Source organism: Atractosteus spatula, chromosome 5 (genome assembly GCF_055471065.1).
Source record: "Atractosteus spatula isolate fAtrSpa1 chromosome 5, fAtrSpa1.hap1, whole genome shotgun sequence".
Lineage (NCBI taxonomy): Eukaryota > Metazoa > Chordata > Actinopteri > Semionotiformes > Lepisosteidae > Atractosteus > Atractosteus spatula.
The window spans coordinates 58967490-58990848 of record NC_142710.1 but is presented as its reverse complement, the minus strand read 5'-3'; the positions used below and the strand labels follow the sequence as shown (position 1 = coordinate 58990848).

The window sequence follows — 23359 nt, the reverse complement described above, 5'->3', positions numbered from 1 at the left end:
GATAATATCCCTTATTTAATAATAGATAATCATGGAAAATATTCCCTTACAATTAGGAAGTTACATTTCTGTATAGCACCACATTACTTTAATATGTGGAGTTCAATTGTTTCCAATCTAGCCTTCCTATGCTGTATACCTGTATACTGTATATCTTTCTCTATTTTTATATAATGAGAAGACTCCTTCATGTACTCCTATCCCTACGACACAGGGAAATTAGTTCGCTTAAAATTTTATTAAGAGACTAATTCATTCTAAACATGATTGTCTCATTGACAGAAATAAAAATACCCATTTGTTTGGAATCGCATTCCTTCGGACATCTCAGAACTATACTTGGTAGTGGAAATAGGCTGCTAACATCACCCAGACTTTAAAATTCAAACTTTTCTCCCATCTGTGAGTAAATGAATCATCACAACTGTGAGCAAAGGTGTAAACGACATTCACAGCGAATCTCTGACATCTAAGGAGTTGGATTAATAATCTAGATTTTATAACAGTCTTTACCATACATGTTTTTTTGCATCAATATGAATTTGGCCACTGCATTTACAATGCACATCCTGTGTTTTTTTATGTTGGGAGGATATTTGTATGTAAATTGTAATGCAAATAATGCAGTGTTTTACGGTCCACTTACTTTCATTTCAGGCAGCAATATTCTCCTGCTGTCTACAGTACATCCTAGAGTGATCAAATTAGCTAGACAGGTTCCCATATGTTTTTATTGTACCAGTTTAAAGGTACAAGAATGTATTTATTCTTCAACTTGCTTCAGGTTTGTTCATGTAATGGTTCCCTCTGCCTTCTGCTTTTAATATTGATCTATCAATTAAATACTTAACTGCCTTTAAATTTCTTTTGGCTGGTACTTTGTTTTTAATTAGGCAAGAAAATATGTATAGTTTCTCCAAAATTTGATCATCACAGACAGGAAGTTAATACATTAATATGTGCGTGATATCCACATCCTTGGGTCTACCAAAAGAATATATGTGACATATTGTGACAGAGATCATCTCTTGATGATCCAGAGACGTTTTTAAAATGCTGTAGTATGTCATACGAGCAAAAAAATATATACTGTACACTCCCTCTAAAACCCTTTGTATGTTACAGATTAAAGAATGAAAAATAGCACAGTAAAAATGTTAAAAGCAAACTTTATACCATACTATACTCCACACTTCTTTTACAAAACATCTGAAAATCAACAGTTCTGTTGTCAATAGATATTCATTTCTGTTCACCTTTTCTTTCTTGGTGTTCAACTAGTGAGGAGCTTTGCAGTATGTGAATAGTTATACACTTCTGCTGTATTACATAACCTCAGTATTTTAAATCTGTACCTTAAGTTCTGTAAGAGTTCTTATAACAATTTTGAAGGGTCTCCATAAGAAAAAAAATCTCCACTGAATTTCACAAACCCAAAATATAAGCAGGAAGTACTTTCATGTTATTCCTAATCATAAAATATAAACTCAAAAGTATAAAACTCAGTGGCATTCAATTTTCTTAAGTAAGAAAGACTGATTTACTGACTTTTTAAAGTGATTTACCAGTTAAAAAACTGAAGAACTAAATTAAATATTAAAGTTCAAACCTTAGTTTTTCAATGAAGATAAAAACCTTCCCTTCCTAAATCCACTGACACTCATGGCTTTGTTTTGGAAGTGTTCCTGAGAGCTGAAATATAGCTAACATAGCTAAGGGGTCTATAAATAACATCACTCACTTCCTGGAAAATGCCATCAGGCCCTGGCAATATATTAGTTTTACACACATGATGCAATTAAAAACCTGTCAGTACAAAATATGGCAGAATCTGAAAATATCTGGCACTTCACATCATTTACTATAAGCTCTAGGAGTCCCTAATTCTACAGAAGTATGAAAATGGCCATATCTCATATGGAGTGGACAGATTTGTTCTGAAAGCATGCAGGCTACACCAAATATGCAGTATCAAGATTAGCTGGGATGATAGGAACTCTATACAACTGTGTACCTCAATATAATCTTAATATAGTCAAAGGGAGATGTGTATTTTTATTATTGCACAACATTGCAAGCTCTTGCTTCAGAAATTTAAACTTGGTTTGAAAAAATAGTTTTAATCGCTATATGTGATTTTATAGTTAGCATACTTTTGTTAGTTTGTTAGTGTTTAAAGATACACAGAATACCAGCTACAGCACTTTAAGATATTTATCATATTACAGAAGCATCCATGTGCTGGTCACTAAATAATACATCATCAAGGAATGTCAAATGAGTGCAAATACAGTATAACATAATTTGCTTTCCCATTTGACATAAGCTTCAACAATGACTTTAATTTAAGTACTGCAACACTAACCTAGAACTGGCTACAAATAATACTTATTCTACAATCGTCCATAATACCACAAAACAAGACTAAAATAAAATGTGTACTCCTATAAGGTCAACATCCAGTTACATTTTCAAGGATTCTATTTCAATTGCATTCTATTTGAATTGTTAAATATAGAGGAAAAAAGTGTAGTTTTTAGTAGTACAGTATTATGTATTTTACACCATTTATATCTAAAACATAATGGATACTGGTTAAACATACTGGTATGTGGATGTCATATTTTAATTAACAGCATTTCAGAGCTGCAAGTAAACTTCCTGAATTAATTTTTTCAGTAGGTGCTGAGGCATATATTGAAAATCCCGTCCATATTGTGTGTTGAGGTACAGTAACACTGCAGTGATACTAGTGAGGCACATGCTTCTTTTACAGTATACTGTACACAGAACATTCTGATATGGGTAGCTACAGTATTAAATTATTGAATAAAACAACAGCCAGACTGTTTGAATAATGAGGTTTTGCAATATTTATTTAATCTTCCAGGCATTTTAAGCCAACTCTAATGGCATAATTAGATGATTCTTTTGAGCTTTAAAAAAGTGAATACCGGACTGTTGTTATTATTTTACTTTGAAGAATTAAGTGTTGCTCCGTGAATAACATTCAAAATGAACTGAAGTATCCGTTCCTCCACAAAATAATATTAGGAGAAAAAACAAAGCACCACTGGCACCTATATTAAAAATATTAAATATTTTATGATTAAATACAAAAATAAAAATTATAATTAAAAATAGAATTTCATATACTTGTTTTTTTATCTTTATTAAAGCATTGCCAGCATTAGTACACGTTTGAAAAGGATATGTATAGGTAGGATTAATAAACACAATCAAGAATAATAAAATCCTGCAGTGTCTTATGCAATTATTGTCATCCATAAAGGAACAATCTAAAGAAGAAATGTTCAGGACTTGCTGTAATGGCATCCAAGAATGTCCTAGTTAAAGGGGTTGTCACGTATAGCTGATATAATACTGGCAAAAACAATTTTGCTACGTAATCTTGGTTTTGTACACCAAGTCATGTACAAAAGCTATGGAAAATAGTTCGAAATTAGTCCTGACCGCTTTGTGAAGTGACAAGGTGCTTGCATGCTCTGAAACAATCTATTGAGATCCCAAACACATGAAAATATGTTAGGTCGGCATTCAACAGATTTGTGATCAATCAGCTTGAAAAAAAATTCGGATGTTACTGGACAGAATTTCAAGAAAAACAATCACTGCTGAAACAACAGACAGGTATAAAAAAAGCGAGATTTGCTTTGCTTGTTGTTTGTCTTTGGTATGTGCTTGAACAAGGACAACTGGAGACAGAGAGGTAGAAAACACAAATATCCAGATAAGTAAAGTTAAAGCAAAGTTAGTTTTTTGTGGGTCAAGAAGTTGCATTTCTTTATCCTCGTGTATTGTAGTAGTCAACCAGGCAAGGACTTTGAATCCTTTTAGGCCACAAGGAATTATTTTACAGAAATACTGTAATATCTTGAGAATCCACTGAAACAAACTGTTTCATTAAGCCTCACATTAGATCTTGATGTCTGAAGATAATCTAGTAAGATTAAATACAGTTAGAGAAGCTGACTGAAGTTCAAATACTGAATTTTCCATGCAATGGAAAACCATGTTCTGTGTACTCTGAAGTATTTTTCATTTCAAAAGGTACAGAAACCAAGGCCGATAAACCCAAGACAACTGCAGCTCAGGAAAAGTGCAGTGTTAGTGTTACAATGAGTTTGGAGATATTTACTGCTGGTGTTATTGAAGCGGTTGATAGTGTTTGCAACATTTGGGAATCAATCTTCACTAGGGTTCCCTTTGCAAACCCCCACTTGTTCATCCCTGAGAACCTCATGAATTTCTATTAAATTTTAACTTGCTGAAGTATGTAAGTCAAGCAGAATCTTCAATTCTTGCTTTAGCTGAACTGGAATACCAGAGGGCACAGTTTTAAGAAGACAGAGATTTGTCTGGAAAGCTAAAAGGCTAGTAATTCTCCATAAACATTGACGTTGACAGTCCAGAGTTTGACTAGAACAATAATGCACTGTTATAATAATAATAATAATAATAATAATAAACTTTATTTTATATAGCGTCTTTAAAGGTGGCTTCTCAAAGCGCTTTACAGGATGACAATAACAATAAATAAGAAGACTACAACAATAAATAAGAAGATTTCACAAGATAGGAGACAATTATAATTACAACAATACAACAATAACAATAGAGGAGACCGTGGAAGGTGGTATTAAGAAGAGCAGAGGGGTGAAGAATGGAACCAGTTAAGTAAAGGCTTTTCTGAAGAAGAAGGTTTTGAGTCTGGATTTGAAGGAGTTTAGAGAAGGTGACTCTCTAATATCCTTGGGCAAAGAGTTCCAGAGCTTGGGGGCATAGCAGGAGAAGGCCCTGTCGCCCATACAATGTAGTATGTGCTTACTGCTTGCTTTGCAGAAAACTTTTCCTTTACCACATATATTACAATTTGCATGCTGTATTTGACTGAAAAAGTTGTTTTACATAATCTGTGATCATTATGTTTCATTTCTTTCTTGAACATACAAGGATCCAGAAGTACTGAGCTGGACACTTTCGTACTATGCAAACACCTTGACAGTTCACAAAAGGGTCAGGACCAGGTTTGAGGTGAGTGTTTTCTGCTTTTACATCTCTTTTTTGGCAGAATATTGTAAAATAATAACTACAGTATCATCTTGAAACTACAATGGTGTACAGTATATACAGTAGTGCTGTACTGACATTTTGCTCATAAGCACCACAAATTAAAAAAAGATTTTGTTTATTATGCAGAGTAATCATCACAAAGGTCCTTTAAGATGTGGAAATGAACAAATGAGTTGTCCTTTAAAGCAAAAACTCGGCTTCAACCATCCTGACAGAATTCTTTTACAATAGCACTAAACACCTCAGTCACCTTTAGAATGGCATAACACATCCATGGTACAGTATTCACGGTCAATATATTCACCCTCCCTAAGCTTTATGTGGGTAGATTTCTCCCACTCCACGAAACATTCCAGTTATTACCTAGTGCTAGCCTTGTTAATGTTCATCACCTAATTCCAGCATCATTGCAGTATTCAGCAGTAGAGCCACATACTGTATATTGGTAAACTGATCAGTCTTGGAAAACCACTTCTTTTTTAGATGCTTGCACCTATAGAACTTTTTTCTACTTGACCCTTACAGTATAAACAAATAGGTGTTTAAGATTTCAGTGTTGTATTAAATAAATTCAAAAATCTAAAGATGAAAAGCGAGTGGTGTCAACATTTTGAACACAAAGGCCATGATATGCCATCATTTGAACTAGGACAGAGAAAGGTCTGTTAGCCAAGTGACAGACATGACAAATTATTATCGAAATGTAGTAGTTCAGGTGGGTAGCTGCGTCAGCATGCGTAGGCTGCAAAGGAACAAGTAATAGGTTTATTCCATGCTGAAAAAAAGAAAAGCATATTACTGGGAAAGTCAGACTAAATATATGGATAATATGAGGAGGAAGGAGCTATGAGTGTTAGGAGTGCTGGTTTGCACATGGTAAATTGCTGCCTAAGCTAGCACATATTTTAGAGCTGTAAATATTACAATAACATTCAGAAACTTATTATAATACCATTCAGCAGGTTCTGTAACATCATTCTACTTGTTTTATGTGCTAGTGGTGCTCTCAATGATTTGATACTTCTACTTGAAAAGTTGAGAGTGATATTCATTGCTGTTTGATACAAAATTCAACACAAAAGTTAAATTTTAATGCCTGGTGTGTTAGATAAGACTTGCTCTTTGAAATTTTCTTTAACCTTAACTGTAGAAAATATTTACTTATACAGTACATGTCGGAAAATACTAAATTCCTAAATTAAATGTCATAGTTTACAGTTTCTCTATGAGTTCATCTGCTTGTGATGATCTTTCACTGTGCGTTAGCTACAATATGTTCCAATAATTATCAAGATAATTCATATATAATAAAATAGAACCAAGCTTCGGCTATTTTTTATCACTATTGTGAATCCTTTCCAACTACCCCTTTGAGCAAGTTACAAATTAGTACATACTGTACAGTAATACAGTACAGGGTAATGACTTTACATTAGAATAACATATTCAAATTATGTGGGTAAAATTTAGGAAAAAAGAAAAATAGATCTACAGTATTTGGGCTCTAAAGTGGCTCATCATTTAAGAGCTGATTTACAGATGAAGCCATTCAGAATGCATGGCAGAACCCATTGATGCCTGACAGGGGCTGCGATTTGCTTTGCTATACCACAGTGTAGTTTGGCTGGGTGATTCACTGGCCAAAGATGACTGGTAGATGGCACTTATGGTGTGTTACATGTTAGTGAAAACATGAGTTTCGTACAACAAAAACGTAGTACTTTTTTAAATCCACTTAATATGGATTATTCATATGGAATCTTGTAACTAAAGGGACATCTTCATTTTGAAAATCGCTGAAAATAAAAATAAGTTCCTGAACATCATTTATGAATATACTGTAAAAGTATTTATTTAGTTGTGGTACGGTTTTTCCTCTTTCGTCATAAACAACTTAATCTAATTCTTTAACTTAGTCACTTGTGGTTATTTTAGAAAAGTGTTGATGTTTTCTTGGTAGCAATTATAGTTTAGGCACTGTAGTCATCCTGGGCATTAACATCACAGTCAACTGGTCACTCTTTCATTTTATTATCCAGGTACAGTACAATAGCCATTCACCAAGTTTACAGAAAAAAATTAAACAGCATAAATGATACTGACCAAACCTATTGACTATCCATTCAGTTGACACAACTCCAAGAAAAAATAATAAAATAATACTAATTTATCCTGGCACTTTAGTTGGTCTTGTTTTATTTATTTTTTACTTTTTCAGACTCACAAAAGAACAGAAAAAGACAGTTTAAGAGTGGGATTTTGTTTACTTTCATTTAGTAGCTATTATTGATACTTTTACTATCCCTCACAGACCTTGGAATGGAATAAAGATAGCCAGTCATGAGCAATCCTAATCTCCTAGCTCGAAGCATGAAATTCAGATAAACCCTGTTTAAAATGCAAGCTTTCCACCCACTCTTTATGTAAAAACTAGGGCATTGTGAATATCATCATAAGGATAAAAAATAACCCACATAGAAGGTTGTGTGAATCAAGGTAAATTAAAAAAACTGTGCTGAAGAAGGACAAAACTGAGCAATCATTTAGACTCTTCATCAACTTTCATATAATTTATTCAGTTTTAACTGAAACATTCTTTTAAAAGGGGGTTCTACACCACCATGCAACTAATAAATAAAGATATTATAAACAAAGGTTCTCATGTCATTACCAAAACTTTAAGCCACTACATGTACTTTATCAATTGATTATATCTGGTTTTAATTTATATATCAAATATCCGTTATTTATAATGCAGTGACAATACCTCTATGTAAATGGACTTTTCCTGAATCAGTTAAAATTCAAAATGTTTACTATAATTAAACTATACTAATGCATAAAAAATAAAATTGTATATAACAAAATTCATTTTTGATGTTTAGCTATAGAAACTTTGATGTACTTGTTACTGTATATAAATATACAATAATATAAATCAACACACACATATGTATATGCATAAATATATACAATGTTGTTCTAAAGTCGTCACTGAACATTGAATATTCAAAATTCCAAGGCAAGTAGTTATATGTTTTCTGGCAAATCATAATTAGCTGTTAAAAATCCTCCAGTTATCCGACGTTCATTTGAGAACAAAATGACTATGCAGAGCTAAGGCTTGTAAGTCAGAATAATTCAGTTTTAAATTACAGATAAGAGGAGCTTTGTGAAAGAAAATAACTAATTAGTTTCAGTCCTCACACCTTCATTCTCACCACTCCTGATATGAGCAGCAACAGCTGGCATTGTCTCATTGCCTTTAAATGGCTATCACTTGTCTACCCTAATGGATAATGCGTGTTCAGAACAACAAGGTCATGGGAAGTGTTTTGAAGTCAATAAATGTCGCGTTTGAAGAACAGGTATTGATTTCATTGGCTGCCTGTTATTAATCTGGTTTTTACCTTCTGTTTATAGATGAGGGCAAAACCTTGTTTTTGCTTATGGCAGCTACACTTTATCTCTCCGAATTACTATATGAAAGGATTGCAAAGGCAAAGACAACTTTGCCAAATTTGAGAAAGCCCAGCACAAAACCTATGGTCTGTGAAAGCAGCAAAAACAAAAGAAGGCTGCCAAAGAAGGAAAGTTAGATGAGATTGAAGCAGATTTATTCTGTATCTGCACTTCTCAGCAAATGCAATATTCTGACTTATGTGAGCTCTCAGTAATGCATTCCAGTACAATGTATTCCCATGTAGCTTGCCCTAAGTTCAAGGTAACCTGAAATCTCCTTTAACTGTGTTTCACTGCTCACTCAGGCACAGCTCACTCAATCACACAAACGTCCAGTGCTTTAACACCTCTCTGGAATGAGCTCCCTCTGATGCAAAAGCCAATAGTTTTCGTATGCCAGCCAGCAGTGGGTTCCCAGTCTGACCATTCATACAACAAACCAAAAACTCCTGTAATAAATAACTCAGGCTAATTTCGTAGAAGAAAGCATCCTTGGTGAGTTGAAAAGAAAGGACTGCCTGAAAATAAACAGAAGCTGCTCATCGGAAATTGAGTAGAAAGAATGGAGAAGTTACCCAGCACACTGCAATCTCATTCTCATTATTATAGTAAAGATAATGCTTTTTGGAATTTTTCCCCACACTTTAACACAGAAAAGCAAGAGTGTAATATATTGGAATAATCAGAGTCAGCCTGATATTTTTAGTCATTGGAGGTATGTGAACTGTTATTACTTTTCCGAGAACTGAAAATACAAAGGTTGCAATATATACAGTATACGGTTGCTGTAGCTTAAATTACAAAATGGCCTTTAAAGTTTCACTAGTATTCACTATGCGCATACAAAGTCTTCACAAATGCAGAGATGCCCAGTTTTGAAAGAAGGATGGAGGGAATGTAGCACCAAAAGAATGTTATCACCTATTCCCTTTTGAAATATACCACAGGATCCTTAATGACCAAGATGTACAGTACATAGGGACCTCATTGTAATGTCTAATTTGAAGGACAGCACCACCAACAGGACAGTGTCCTGCGTCACAATAATGGCACTCTAGTTTGGAAATTCTAAGCTAAGAGCTAAGAGTGCCACCAGCTGGTATACCAACACCACTTAACAGCAGCAACCTGATTTTCCTTAGAGATCTCCCATCCAGTTACTGACTAGGCCTAAGGCTACTTAACTTCTTAGATCAGGTGATGTGAATTTCATACATAATGGGATAGAAAAAAACAGTGTATCTCTAGAAATAATGAACTGCACTTTTTTATCAGCTCGATTCTCATATTTGATGAAACATCTCTTTTTGTTTGTAGGCTTACAGTAAATCTCCCAAGCTTTTTACACATTTAAAATGAGCGCATGCTAGCTCAAATACCTAGTTCTTAGATTGTTAATGAGCATTTATGAGAGAAGGGGATTACAATGAGAGAGCAGATACCTAGTGATGAATATGAAAGACTTTTCTCAAACAATAAGGACTGCTACACATCCAGTCCTCGTCCTCTTTATTTCATGCTGCACTCAAAGTCTGTTTTGCCATGTCTGGAGTCTAATGGGAAAGCATGAACATTTTTCAAGGTGAGGGGAGGGCTGGGGAAATGAATAATCAAACCTGACATAATCCCTGAAGGGCTGAACAGCCACTAGAGCCCCTGCAAAACCACAAACACTTGCAAACGTTCATCTGCATAAAGATTCAAATCATTTTCCCTTCTGCATAACAATTTGCACTGTGCCGTGTGAAGATGTCACTTCTTTGTACTGTTTTATTTGATTACTGCTAAAAATGACACAAGCATAAATGCTTTTGTTTTCCCATTATTAATAAAGACTGAAACAAAGTATTCATTTATTCCACTGCCCCCAGCTTTTAATTCAGTGAGGTAGAATTATAGTCTAACTGACCTCCATGTAGTGCATACTGAGCTGCAAAATGTATCTCTTAAAGACCACTAAGATCATTTATGACTAAACTCACATTACTGTATATATTGTAGACTTGTGTGGCAGTGACACCATTTCTAGTTTATTGTTAAGATAAGCAATTTTGATTTTATTGTTCTCTTTCTAAATATCTTAAAAAGCAACACATTTTCAGTTTGGACAACATGCACCTTTTATTGTGATTTGATGGCTATGTTGAACAAGGGCTGGGGATGTGTTAGATATCCAGAGTAATCATACTACAATAGTCAACTTGAAAACTATACTTCAGTGATAAGGAGAGAAATTAATGTTTTAAAATAGAAGATTTGAGTACTTGCAGTACATGCATGTGTCTTTCATGCTTTGAGTTTTATTCTCTTATGCGTCATGCACACTTTAGTCACTGCTGATTATGAAATTATGTGATATACAGTACTGTAGCATGCTTAAAAAATAAAATTCTCAATAGTTTTGTAAAATAATTACTAATGCCTTTTTTAACCAAATGGATCCCAAAGCACATGGCATATAGTGGATATAAAAGTTTACACACCCTTATTGAAATTGCAGGTTTTTGTGATGTAAAGCCAGAAATCAAGGTTAACTTCAATTATTTTGCCTAATAACTATATACTTGTTTTTCTCCAGAATTTTGTTGGATGCAAGGTCACATTAAAGATGGAAAAATGTCTGACTTGATTTGTCTTGATTTCTGGCTTTACATCACAAAAACCTGCAATTTCAATACGGTTGTGTAGACTTTTTATATCCACTGTAGGTTAGGACTGTATGAACAACCAAAGTTCAGCATCCATCTAAGTGATGTGCAGCAGCCATTGTACTGTACACCAGCAGCCAAACTACACTGCAGATCAGGTAGAACAGTGAGAATTTGAGTTTTTGAGTTAATTTATGGTGGGAAAGCAATTTTAAACATCCCCATCCTTTCAAAAATCACTCTAAGGGTCAGAAGAATCTTTCAGGAATATGATGTACAGTATGACCCCACCTTTAATTGGAATGTCCTTCTTTAGTCATGGCTTCTACAGTATATGGCTGGTAAAGGGTAAATGGAAGAATGGTTTTGTAAACAGTTCTGATGTGAATTCAATTTGCACAACATCTTTCTATGGGGAATCGACAAAAAAGTTTCCTTTGAGGGCTTTTTTGCACAATTGCAAAGAGCTTTGTGACTTTCATACATGTACACATCCTAGTCATTGAACTGGGCTGACGTTCAACACAGAGGTCCAACAAGTTGGTCAAGAATTTATGTCATGATAACTGGTGGCATCTATTAAATGGTGCTGCAAAAATCATAATCTTCATTAAATATTCACAGAAACCTAAAGCCCTGTCTCTCACACACTGTCATTACATGACTTTACAATGTTCACTGATACCATTTAGTATTTGATTAATCTGCAGATGCAGAATGATGCAGGTAAAAATAGGGGCTAGTGGCTTGTGGGGAATACTAACTTGACTAACTAAGGCTGAATATTTGTTTTTATGCATCACCTTGGATTTTTACTTACTACCAAAATGAAAGGAATTTTAGCCGCAATTAATGTTTTTAGAGTTGATTTTCATACTTCATTTTTGTTACCTTGCAATATTCCCATTTAAAAATGTGTTTTTTTTAGGAATAAGCCAGCATCAACTAAGCATCTCTCACAGAAAAATTAATAAAAACTCTGAAACATGTTTTAATGAGATGAGCAACGGAGAACTCATTGTAAGAGAGTCAGCGGCAGCTGCGTTTGATGCATATTCCCTCACTCCCCACCCCCCATGTCTCTGTAAGTCGCTTTGGATAAAAGCATCTACAAAATGACTAATTTAATTTTAATTCTAATTTATTTTTGGTTGATTGTAAATTAATGGGAATAAATGTTCAGCCTTTAAATCTGGTTAGAAATTCAAAGTTTAAATTTAAATGAAATTAAATATTTCACAAACTGCTGTGACGAATGTGAAATGCCACTATAGCAGATTGCTCCCTTCTTTACCATGTGCCATGCAAGGATCGACATACAAGTTGAAAGAAAAATAGAGCTGAACTGAGATTCTTTGAAATATTTCCTGCTGAAAAATAATTTGGCATTTAGAGCACTATTCAAAGGAAAAGAAATAAAAACTACAAGCGTTTCAGTGAAGGATTGAATTTAAAATGGTAGCAAAAACCTAATTTCCTAATTTTGAGGAGACCATGCTCAAGGCTAGCTTTTCAGAGGCAGAAAACCTGTGGTGTATTACTGCTATTACTCTATGTTTGTGTCATCTCAATTACATCTTATTTGTCATTAATCATTCACTGTTGGGAATCACTTGAAGTCCATAAGATACAGTACATATGTACTGTACAGTAGTACCTACTAGTTGATGATCCCATGGTTAGCTATTTTTGATTTTTGTTACGTAAGATTTGCCTTCTTACTAGGAAATAAATATATTGTAATGTTAAATACGGGTGCTTGCATAAGAGTAACAGAGGTTAAAAGTGTATGCTTGCATTAGGAATTTTTTTTTTTAGGCAAAATATTCAGGTTTATAGTCAGAACCAAAACCAGCAGAGATGGGCTCTGTCCCTATCATGCAGTGCCATTAAAATAAAAAATGAAAGGTCTTTTGAGGTCTGACAGTGGGCTAGAAGCACCCAGCTCTCCTGCAATAAACAGAACATACTGTAACCACAAGGACCCCACAAAAACAAATAAATAATTAATTATAAATCTTTACACTTATATAGTGCATTTCAGGACACTCCACCCAAAGCGCTTTACAGGTAATGAGGACTCCCCTCCACCACCAATATGCACCCCCACCTGGATGATGGACGCAGAACGCTCACCACACACCAGCTCTAAGTGGGGAGGAGAACAGAGTGATGAAGCCAATTCATAGATGGGGATTATTAGGAGGCCATGCTTGGTAAAGGCCAAGGGGAGATTTGGCCAGGACAATGGGGTAGTACCCCTCCTCTTTTTGAGAAAACGCCCTGGGATTTTTAAAGGGGAACTGCAGTCCCGATTTCTCAGACCAGTCACTAAATCTTGGTAACAAAATAAATTCATTAACGACACAGAAAAATTTGACAAATTTAGAATTAAGCACAAAATCGTAAACTTTGTGACAGTACTGTAAGTCGCCATGTTGTCGTAAACCCCTGGCATGAATTGCAACGTGATGTGGCCCTTCCTGCTCGCTAGTCACTGTAATAACTAATGCGGTGTACCTGTACGACCATATTAAGTACAGGTTATGCAGCAAATACCTGTATTTCCCTGCAGAAAGTTTCCAATCTGATCTGCATGCAGAGTTAACAAGTATGTTCCATTTATCAGCAAAACTGTCTTGAACTCGAGAGCAATATTTCCATTGGATTAAAAGAGATGTATTCACAAATCTGCTTGTTTACAATGTCATAGAGCAGTTTCACCTCACTGGACAGTGTGCATACCTAGAAATTGTGTCTATTTTGTGATGGAAATTGTAGGTTTTACAAGCTACTGTATTAATTTTACCTTTATTGCAGTCATTAACGTTGATTCTTTCTAACCCCGAAATTTAAAAATAGTATTGCCGTTCCCCTTTAATGACCATGGACTTTAATGACCTCATTTCACAGGAGGTCTCCCTACCAGGTACTGGGCAGGCTCACACCTGCCAGGGTTATATAGCTGCCAGCTAAGTATCAACCACAGCTTACACCACTAATTATTTCAACCATCTATTTAACACACTTTAGGACCATCAGTCATTGGGGACATATTTAAATGCAACCACCCACAGGCAGCCCAGGCCAAATCCTGGCATGGAGACCCAGGCAGGCTTCTTAGCATATCATAGACTGAATGAAACTAAATGCCAAGTCAGAGCAGCAAGCATTAGTAGGAAAAAATAATAGCATTTAAAGAAGCAACAAGGATAAATAATACTTTACTGCCAATACACTGTACCTGCATGTGGTCAAATGATATTTATAATATATGTTCTAAGATTTGAAGTACAATTAGAGCAGAAGAAACAATGCAGTCTTGTGAAATGCTGGTATAAGCAAATCATAAAATAATTGACTCTTTTCATGAGCTCAATGACAATGCAATGGCATTTTTTTTTTCTTTTGGAGAATAGAGTACAACAGTATTGTTGTAAGCTCTCCTATGAGCTGAAATACATCTTCAGTGCCCTTCAAAGCTATTGGGAAGGTCAAACCTGTCATTTTGGCTATTCATGAATTTGATATTAATCTCATGATATGAGTACAGTATAATGTTTTATTTTTGGGTAACTCCATGCATAATCTCATAAACATACTGTAGATACATATTGCTTGACGCCAAAGAAGAATAAGTTTTAACTTTCCTGTGCCATAAATTTGGAGGGCACTGTATAATATATTCTAAGTTAATATAATATACTGGGCATCAAAAGAAACATATAACTTTTTATGAATGCATATTTTTAGGAAGACAGATTTTGGATTTTGATTGACAGCCTGTGATTACATTTTGGTTAATTGATCATTTGTGATTGACTGTGATAAAATCAAGAAAGAAAAAAACAAGGAACCAATATGTCTTACTTACCAAGAAAACAACGTCTTGGTGCCATTGGCATGTTGGAGGCTGGATTAAGTTAAGAGTTAAGTTAAGTTAAGATATTATATTACTGCCTAGGACATTTACAGCCAGGAAATTCTAACCTTGCAAGATGTTACTGTCAAATGCAACCTGTCAAGATTGATGGGGAGGTCAAAGTGTGATGTTCTGGGCAGGACTGTCTAGTCGCTACATTGATCGAGCCCCTGAGACCGTAGCAAGCAACATGTTCTCATAAAGTAATGCTTTCTTACGAGATCTGAATGTGACATTTACAGTTCTGCAAATATCCAGTTCACCAGACATGAGCCCTATCGGACATTTGGGGGATAAGCTGGGCCGTAGAGTGTGGCTCAGAGACCACTGAAGAGGTACACACTTGTCTAGAATCTACAAGAATAATTAGAATTCCAGAAGACAACACCTGCAATCTGGTAAAAGCATGCATCAAAGACATGATTCCAACAACAGCCACCGACTCCTAGCCTTTGACTTTCATACTTAATCTAGTTTTCACACTAGATTTGCTGATGACAAATATTAACCATAATACAATTACCTATGTCACGTGTGTTCAATGTATTCTCAAAGCACCTGCTATAAAAAGCATTTTAAAGATAAGAACATTGTGAATTTATTGCAGATATAAGTGCTCTCATCTTTTCACACAAAGTTATAGAATTACTTCTTGTCACTGAAGACTAAACAAACATGACTAGTTTAATTTTGTAATTTTTTCTAATTGGTTTGTTCACATTTTACAAAACAGCATTAAAAAAATCTGAAATTCATACACTTTTCAGCAACAGAAAAGGTTAGAGATTCAGAGCAATGGACTAGGAATCAAAATTGCTGTAATTTCCCTGTTTTAATCAGGCTAAATTAAAACTGGACTTAAGCATTCTCCCTTCTATGAAATGTTGTTTCACTTTTAAGAAATCTTAGCAAATTAATATGTATTTTACTTTAGACAGAAAAATAGTCTCCATGGAGTCATGAGGTAAAAATGTCATTTGAGGTATTGATTCTTTCATTTAATAGAGTCCAAAGTTCAAGAGGAAAAAAGACATCTTCATTATATAAAACTATATACAGTAATGTGTTTGAAAAATTATACAAATGCATTCTCTCATTGCTTGCCAGTTCTCATTTTTCATTTATTGCCCATGCAGTAATTATGACCATTGAAATAAGAAAACAACTCATGCTAGAACTGAACTGAATGAAAAAAACGTGAAATTTAAAACATTAAAAAGGTTGTTATTACAATGTGTTACATTACATTACCTTGACAATTATAAAGTTTTAAAAGCTGAAATGTGGGTGGCAGAATCCTAGCATATGGTGCTCATTCTAGAGTGCTGAACCACATGCAAAAAAGAGTCTACCAAGGCAGTGCTGTGCAATTGCATTATTGTACACTCTGGCAGTTTGATGTATGATGCAGGGATTGCTTAACGAGACGCTTCATTTTACTTTTGGTTATAAGAAGCTGCCAACTGAGTTGTAAAGATAATAACATACTTACTCTGAGACTTTGTTTACTAAAAGCAAAAGAACAAGGACACATGCCCAAAAATAAGAAAAACATATACTGTAGCTCTTTTCTCCACATACAGTACAGCAGCCATATGGAAAGAGGACAGTATGTTTCCCACTTGGCACTTTAAAGTATTACTGTTCACACCACAGTAAGATGTGCTTTCCAAACCTCTCATCAAATTTGTACAATTGAGTAATTGTTGTAAGAACTATCCGCTTTATTGTGTCTCACATAAATATTTAAGAAAATTAACAGGATTGTTTCAGTGAACATGCAATAAATGACTTTGCAAGATGAATTACCCCATACTTTTAGTAAAACCATGCAGCACTTGTTTAACATGCCAGCCAGCATAATAGAACCATGTGCAACAGGTTTTGAAATGTAAAATTTGCACAATCCATTAATATATTGGGCCCTAAAACTTTTTCTCACATCAACAGTGACATAACCTGGAAAATACTGGAAGACAAATTATGGCGTTGTGAAGTTGGGATGAATTTATAGTTGTTCTTATCGAAACTTGTATGGAACTTCTGCAGTATGTTGAGATGTTGAACAGTATCTTTCAGTGACTCCCCAGTATCTCAATTTAGACCTGTAAACAATTTAGTTGTCTTGACAAACTTGTCAACTGAAATACGGGCTTCAAACACTGCAAGTCAACACAGTATATTCTTGGTACATAAACATTACATCAAACAGACCCTGTGAGACTTGTCATTTGCAACAATGGTAAAAAAAATGAAACACCGCAGAAATGATCAACCTCAACATCATTTTGTAAAATGTTCTATACACCCACAGTCTGTCACAGTTATTTTATTGGTACCAACATTAAAAATAAAAAGCTACAAAACAGCTGCACAAATACCATGAATATGATCATACTGTAATTATTCAGTAAAGTAAAATATATATATATATTAATAGAAAGAAATAATGGGTGAGTGACCATTCTGCCTATAATTTTGAACCAGATTCTTAATTATTTAATTAGAGCCCTTTCAAAATAAATTAAGTTCTATTATTCATTATCCAGTAGGAAAGGCCTTTAGAACAGCTACTGGAACAATTATTTTACACTTTTAAATTAAAAGGAATTAAACTCAAGGTGACAGAAAAAATAAAACTAGCTTGAATTGTAAACATTTTGTACTTCTTTAAAATGTTACAAACTTTTTTTTTATTTCTTATAGATGCAGGGAAATAAAAAACGCATGTACAGTAATAAAGTTCAGTTTATTACAAAATGCATCAGGAATTCATAGGGAATGTTATTAAATTATACAGCATTGTCGGCACTACTGACACTCTAAATAGTTATTGTGAACTAAAATAGTACAGTGTATAGTAAAGTGTCTCACCTTTGTGAAGACATCTCTGCAACAATTGAATGAAATCATTCCAACCCCACTACCATTTCATTTACAGCTTGCTGAAGTCCTTAATTTTTCTTTTCTCAGACAGTGCCATTGCTAGCTTGATTGCATATTGATAACAATGATAAATCCAAGACAGGTGTATCATGAAGAAAAGTTTGACGCAAACAATACAATCTTTCTTTTTTAGAAACATAAGACAATTTTGAGAAGATCAAACATTCTCACTTTTACTCAACCCAGTGGTATAAGAAATATGCAGTTAAAAGTTAAATTTAAGAGTTCTGGGACAACTATTAATTCTGCATAAACTTCAAAACCCACAGTGCGCCTGTTTAGCCATGAGGACAGATTACATGCTGTAGTAAGGTTCAAAAGTTACATATTCACTTTAAATGTAAGTTATGCATACAACAGTAAAAACAACTATTTCAGAATTCTACAAAACAGAAATAAGCACGATAAGCAAAAATAAATTAACTCCCAAATTCTTTGAATGGGGTAACTACAGTACACTTCAGGTAACAACATCTGGCAAGAGGTGCTCAAGAGAAAAGAGCAGTGGAATAGACTTGGTTGTCAGGTTTATTAGAAAGAGTAAAGATTTACATGAACCAAGCCTTCCACTCAATAATTTGGTCAGGTTGGCTGCTTGGAGAGAGTTAAGAACTCGCTGAGTTCTGCACAGAAAACATTTGACCTCCTTTTAAATTGACAGAAACCAGAAGCACTGTCATACTGTGTCAGCACAGATTTCATCACACCCCTCTGGGCTGGTGAAAAGCTAAATATTTAGCACTTCGCTCACACAGGCTGTATGTTTTCTATTACTCCAAACATAACATTGATTCAGGCCATAGTCCTTTTATTCTATTAAATTCTAAATAAAGTACACTTTGAGCTACTCTATTTAATGGTTTGCTATTTTTGCTTTTCATACTGCTTCATGAAAACATACAGAATGATAGTTATGAATAGAAATATGGATGGACAAAAATTCGGGAAAGATTCAATTTCACAAAGAAAACTGAAATTTGGTTTGAGGGCTTCAAAAAAGTCAATGGGATCACCCAGTCCTTTACTTTAAAATTCTTTACTAATTTCTAGGTGGAGAACCCAACACAAATTTTTATACAAAGCCACCACTTTAATTTTCAGATTAAAGTGTAGTCACTTCAAATAAAATAATTCCAAAAAGAACAAAAATAAAATACATGGTACACTGTAACAGTTTTGTAGCTTTTTATTTCTTGTTGTTTTACCTCATAATACATTTAAATGGTACTGTACGCGCAGTAGCTTCTCTGGCTGTGGGTGTAGGAAACATATGATGCAGAATCAATGGAGAGGACATGGATATAATTGAATTTAATTGAATCATCAGGCTACTAACAAACAGTTGTGGAAGAGGAGACAAACAGCCTACTCTCACCTGTATGGTTACATTCTTAGTTACTGTATATCCTGCTGGAAAAATATTCCCTGCCCATTCTTCTTATGTCTCTGAAACGTCTCATCTATGAAAGTGAGAATGATTTATTTTTTCATACAGCCATGCTGGGCAAACTGTCAAAAAGCATTGCTTCATCTTTATCAGCAACAAATGAGTAATATTACAATTACTAAGTAATGTCACAAAACTAGAAATGAACATTTTAAGAACACAAGAGACTTCAAATTAAATTCCTCAGTCTTTTTCTCTGTTTTTGCACCACACCAGAAATGATGGATAGAAGAAAGAAAAACAATGAGCAGTGACACTACTGTTTTGCATTATATGTCAGAATATGTCAGCAGAGCACGAAGATTTGTTAAAAAGTAACTGATAAAATCAAAGTGTTCAGGAAAGTCACTGGCAGCGTAACACTCATCAATTAATAACGTGAGATTTATTTTGTTAAAAAAGCTTAGGAATCAAGAATACAGGAATATTATATTAATACTGACACTCTTAGTTTAGCTACAAAGTTTTAACAATATCTGCAGAAACCCTGATTGGGGAAAAAAATAAAAAATCTTATTTAAACAGAAAGTAACAAAAACACTACCAAACACTACTAAAGAAAGTAAAGTTTCACGTGTCTTGATTTCAAATCTAAACAGTGTCACAACAGAAATGTGTCTTGAGTTAACTTCTGTGATCTTGGCATTCTTGATGCCTGATATTCTATACAGTATCTCAAACCTACTTGCACAATTTAGAACGTGGGATATTTGAGAGGTCTCATTTGGTGAAGGTGTACTCGCCATGTATGATGCATGAAGTATATTAAATTCATTAGAAATAAGAAACCCTCTAACAGCATGACATTCCACCCAATCAAATACAGACAGAAGAACCAAAAACTCCAGAAAGTAGGCTCAAGGCTGGAATAAGAAAGATGCTACAAAAAAGACCATGGGATATCCAGCTATTAGATGTTACTACTCCAGTGTTTCAGTCATTAAATATTTATAAAATATCTATAACAATGATTAAAATATGTATGCTCATCCACAGGGCAGCCCTATAACCTAGGGTGGAATGTGCCACTTTCCATCTGTTAACAGGAGCTCCCAGAATAGTGACACACAGCTGGCCAAGTGCCCATAGAGCCCAATGGATTGAAGCCAGATGGGGAATCATGCACTAGGGACCTCTTCTGCTGGCTGGGTACTCATGCTATTGGGCCATGTGAGCTGTCAGCCCTTGATCCTTCACAGTTGTACGCCTGCTTGGACTCTATGCTGGAAGTGAGAGACATGAAGCACATTTTGAAAGATGTGCATATTGTCAATAACCTTCATCCTCACTAAGGTCAGATTAACTATTAAGTGCACAGGGGTGAAGGAGACTTTTACTTAAGTCACAAAGCACAGATAGTATTTAATATAGGGTTTTTTTTTTGGCAAACAATACAGTCTACACTTTTGTAATGACGTAAAATAAAATAATTTCATATTTTTACTTTTATGGAATCCAACACCTCAAGTTTTAAAGACTGTTCAGAATAACTATTCAAATTTTTTTAAAAACCAAAAAAAAGAAAAGGACTAAAAGAAAACAACATTCATCATTCATTGTAGGTTGCTATTACAGTATGTTGAATAGTAATGACTAATTATAAATTATCATCAAAGGGAAAATATTGCTCTATCGAGAATTAATCTCAATTTCTTCAAAAATGCAAAGTTCGGAAATACTGTATCTGGAAAGTAGTGATGAATCAGTATAAACAGTGGTGATCTTTATCTCTATAAAACACTTTGACGTACAGCAGGTTCTCCATAATCTAAACCTCAAGAGTACAGAACTTTTGATCCTCGGTTAATGTCTGCAGTATAAATACTACATCAATGACAGCACAACCATTAAATCTATTTTTTTGTTTTTGATTTATCTCTGTTTAGAAACTGACAAAAATGACACTGTGCATCTTATGCAATTTTTTTCCATTTATCAGGGAAATTATGGTACACTAAACTTTGCTGGAAGGCATACTGTAAAACTTCATATTAATCTACAGATAAGCTAGAGCATAATACTTCCCACATGGCCAGGCAAAGAAATAAGAATAAGCCCAAGGAATGATCATTTTCCTCTAATGTGCAGACTCAAAGAGGCTAGCATTTCCGCATGTCACCATGGTGTAACTTTACTTTTCACATTTCATTATATTAAAACAAGTTATCCCTGGCTGACATTCTTTATGGGTATCCATTATAAGTGTAAGCCACATCTGACATTGTAATTTTTACACATTTCAAATCTATTCATGATCCAAATTATTCTTGCAAGTGTTTTGTGCTGTTGTCACATTTTTAAAGTTATGAGACTTCAACTATGTATAAAGCTTATGCACATGACCTCTGTTTTTAGTATTCATGTTTTTATAGTATAGAACTCAGATTTGCAGGATCATGATTCAATGTTCCTGTTTTTATTTAGCTATAAAAATAATAGAAAAAAAAATCTTGAAAGAAAATAAATTGACTTTACCCTGGATGAAAACAGCAGTTGCAGTATATGTTTCTGAGCCTTTTGTAAATATTATATTAAGCAACGTGAAAATACTAAATGTTCTGTTTGTTTTTTCAAAGAGATATTCTGTCACACAAAAACCTTCTATAATTCTGTCAAATACTCACAGACACCTTTACTGTTGTGATCACAGGTCACAGGAGAGAACATAATAGAGTTTGAGGAATATTGTTGGTACTGTACACCTACAGTACCAAAGTATGTTGTAACCTAAGCTGTTTACCCAAGATTCTGTACAAATTATCATAAAATCATCAGAAATATATTATATAAAATAATCCACTAATGTGTATTTTCACTGGCAGGAAAATGCAGTTGCAGGCTCTATCATGATAAATGCATTTAATTCAGATTGAAAAAAAAAACTTTTTTTTTTTCCTTTGGAGATACTGAGAGCCTAAAAGCTAAGCATTTTGAGCAATTCTGCAGCAGCTTTAGCTTCTCTTAAGTAATCCCCAGAGAGAATAACTAAAATCCCCTTTCCTTTAAAAAAAAGATATTACCATTTTAACTAACACCTTTCTCTTCATTTTGTTTCAAAATAACAATAAAAAAAACATAACTGCACACAGTTAGGGACTAGGCTGACTTTGTCATATTAATGTTTCTAGAGAGGCATTGTAAGGAGTAGGAGAAAAAAAAGGGTATATCCTCAACACCGTTTGGCTTGGAAGAGCAAGCAAAAAAAATAAAACTGGACATAGAACAAAACAAAAAAAGGAAAAACTCCAATTGCACATGCCTCGGAACTGTGTGAAAGTTTAATTCTAAATTGCAAATGACAAGGCAGAAAATTCCTGAGTGAATAGCTGCAAGTGACAGTGAATTGGTTAATAGTTAATTGAAAAGTTTCTTGTCTTTACCACTGATGCACAGACTTAAGGAGCACAAGCCTTCCTCGCAGGTCTCTGGACTATCATCTTCTTCCTGGGATCCCTTCTCCCTTTTTCTCCGCGACGTCCTCTTTACTGTCTTGAAGACCCGACTGACTTTGTCCATTCTGCCCTCTGCTGTAACGCGTCTTCAACTTTCCTTCCCTGGATGTGAGGGAAAACAGAGTGGAGAGCAAGCCTGGTTCCTGTGAGCTAATAAAAAGACTGTCTTGCTGTAAAGACTTTTCCCATCGCTTCTTCAGCAGCAAGATCAGCCCACAGCTTTTTAAGATCTCTAGAGGCCAACACCCCTCCTCTCTCTCTCTCCCCACCTCCCCACTCTCTCTTTTCTCGCTCTCTTTGTCCCTCGCTGGTGAGTTACTGTATATTAACTAATAACTCTCAGTGTCTAGGTCAGGCAAGGAGCCTGAATTAAGGGCAATCTTTGTGT

General features: G+C 34.7%; 1 protein-coding gene across 1 annotated transcript in view; it reads right to left on the bottom strand.

The window, feature by feature from the left end:
- The window catches only part of grip2b (glutamate receptor interacting protein 2b), a 159223-nt gene extending 136122 nt beyond the window's left edge, over positions 1-23101 (bottom strand). The window contains exon 1 of the mRNA XM_088917300.1: positions 22900-23101. Coding sequence (XP_088773426.1) covers positions 22900-23035 — 136 coding nt within the window. The 5' untranslated portion in view covers positions 23036-23101. The remainder of the gene's footprint in view (positions 1-22899) is intronic.
- Between the last annotated feature and the right edge of the window lie 258 nt (positions 23102-23359).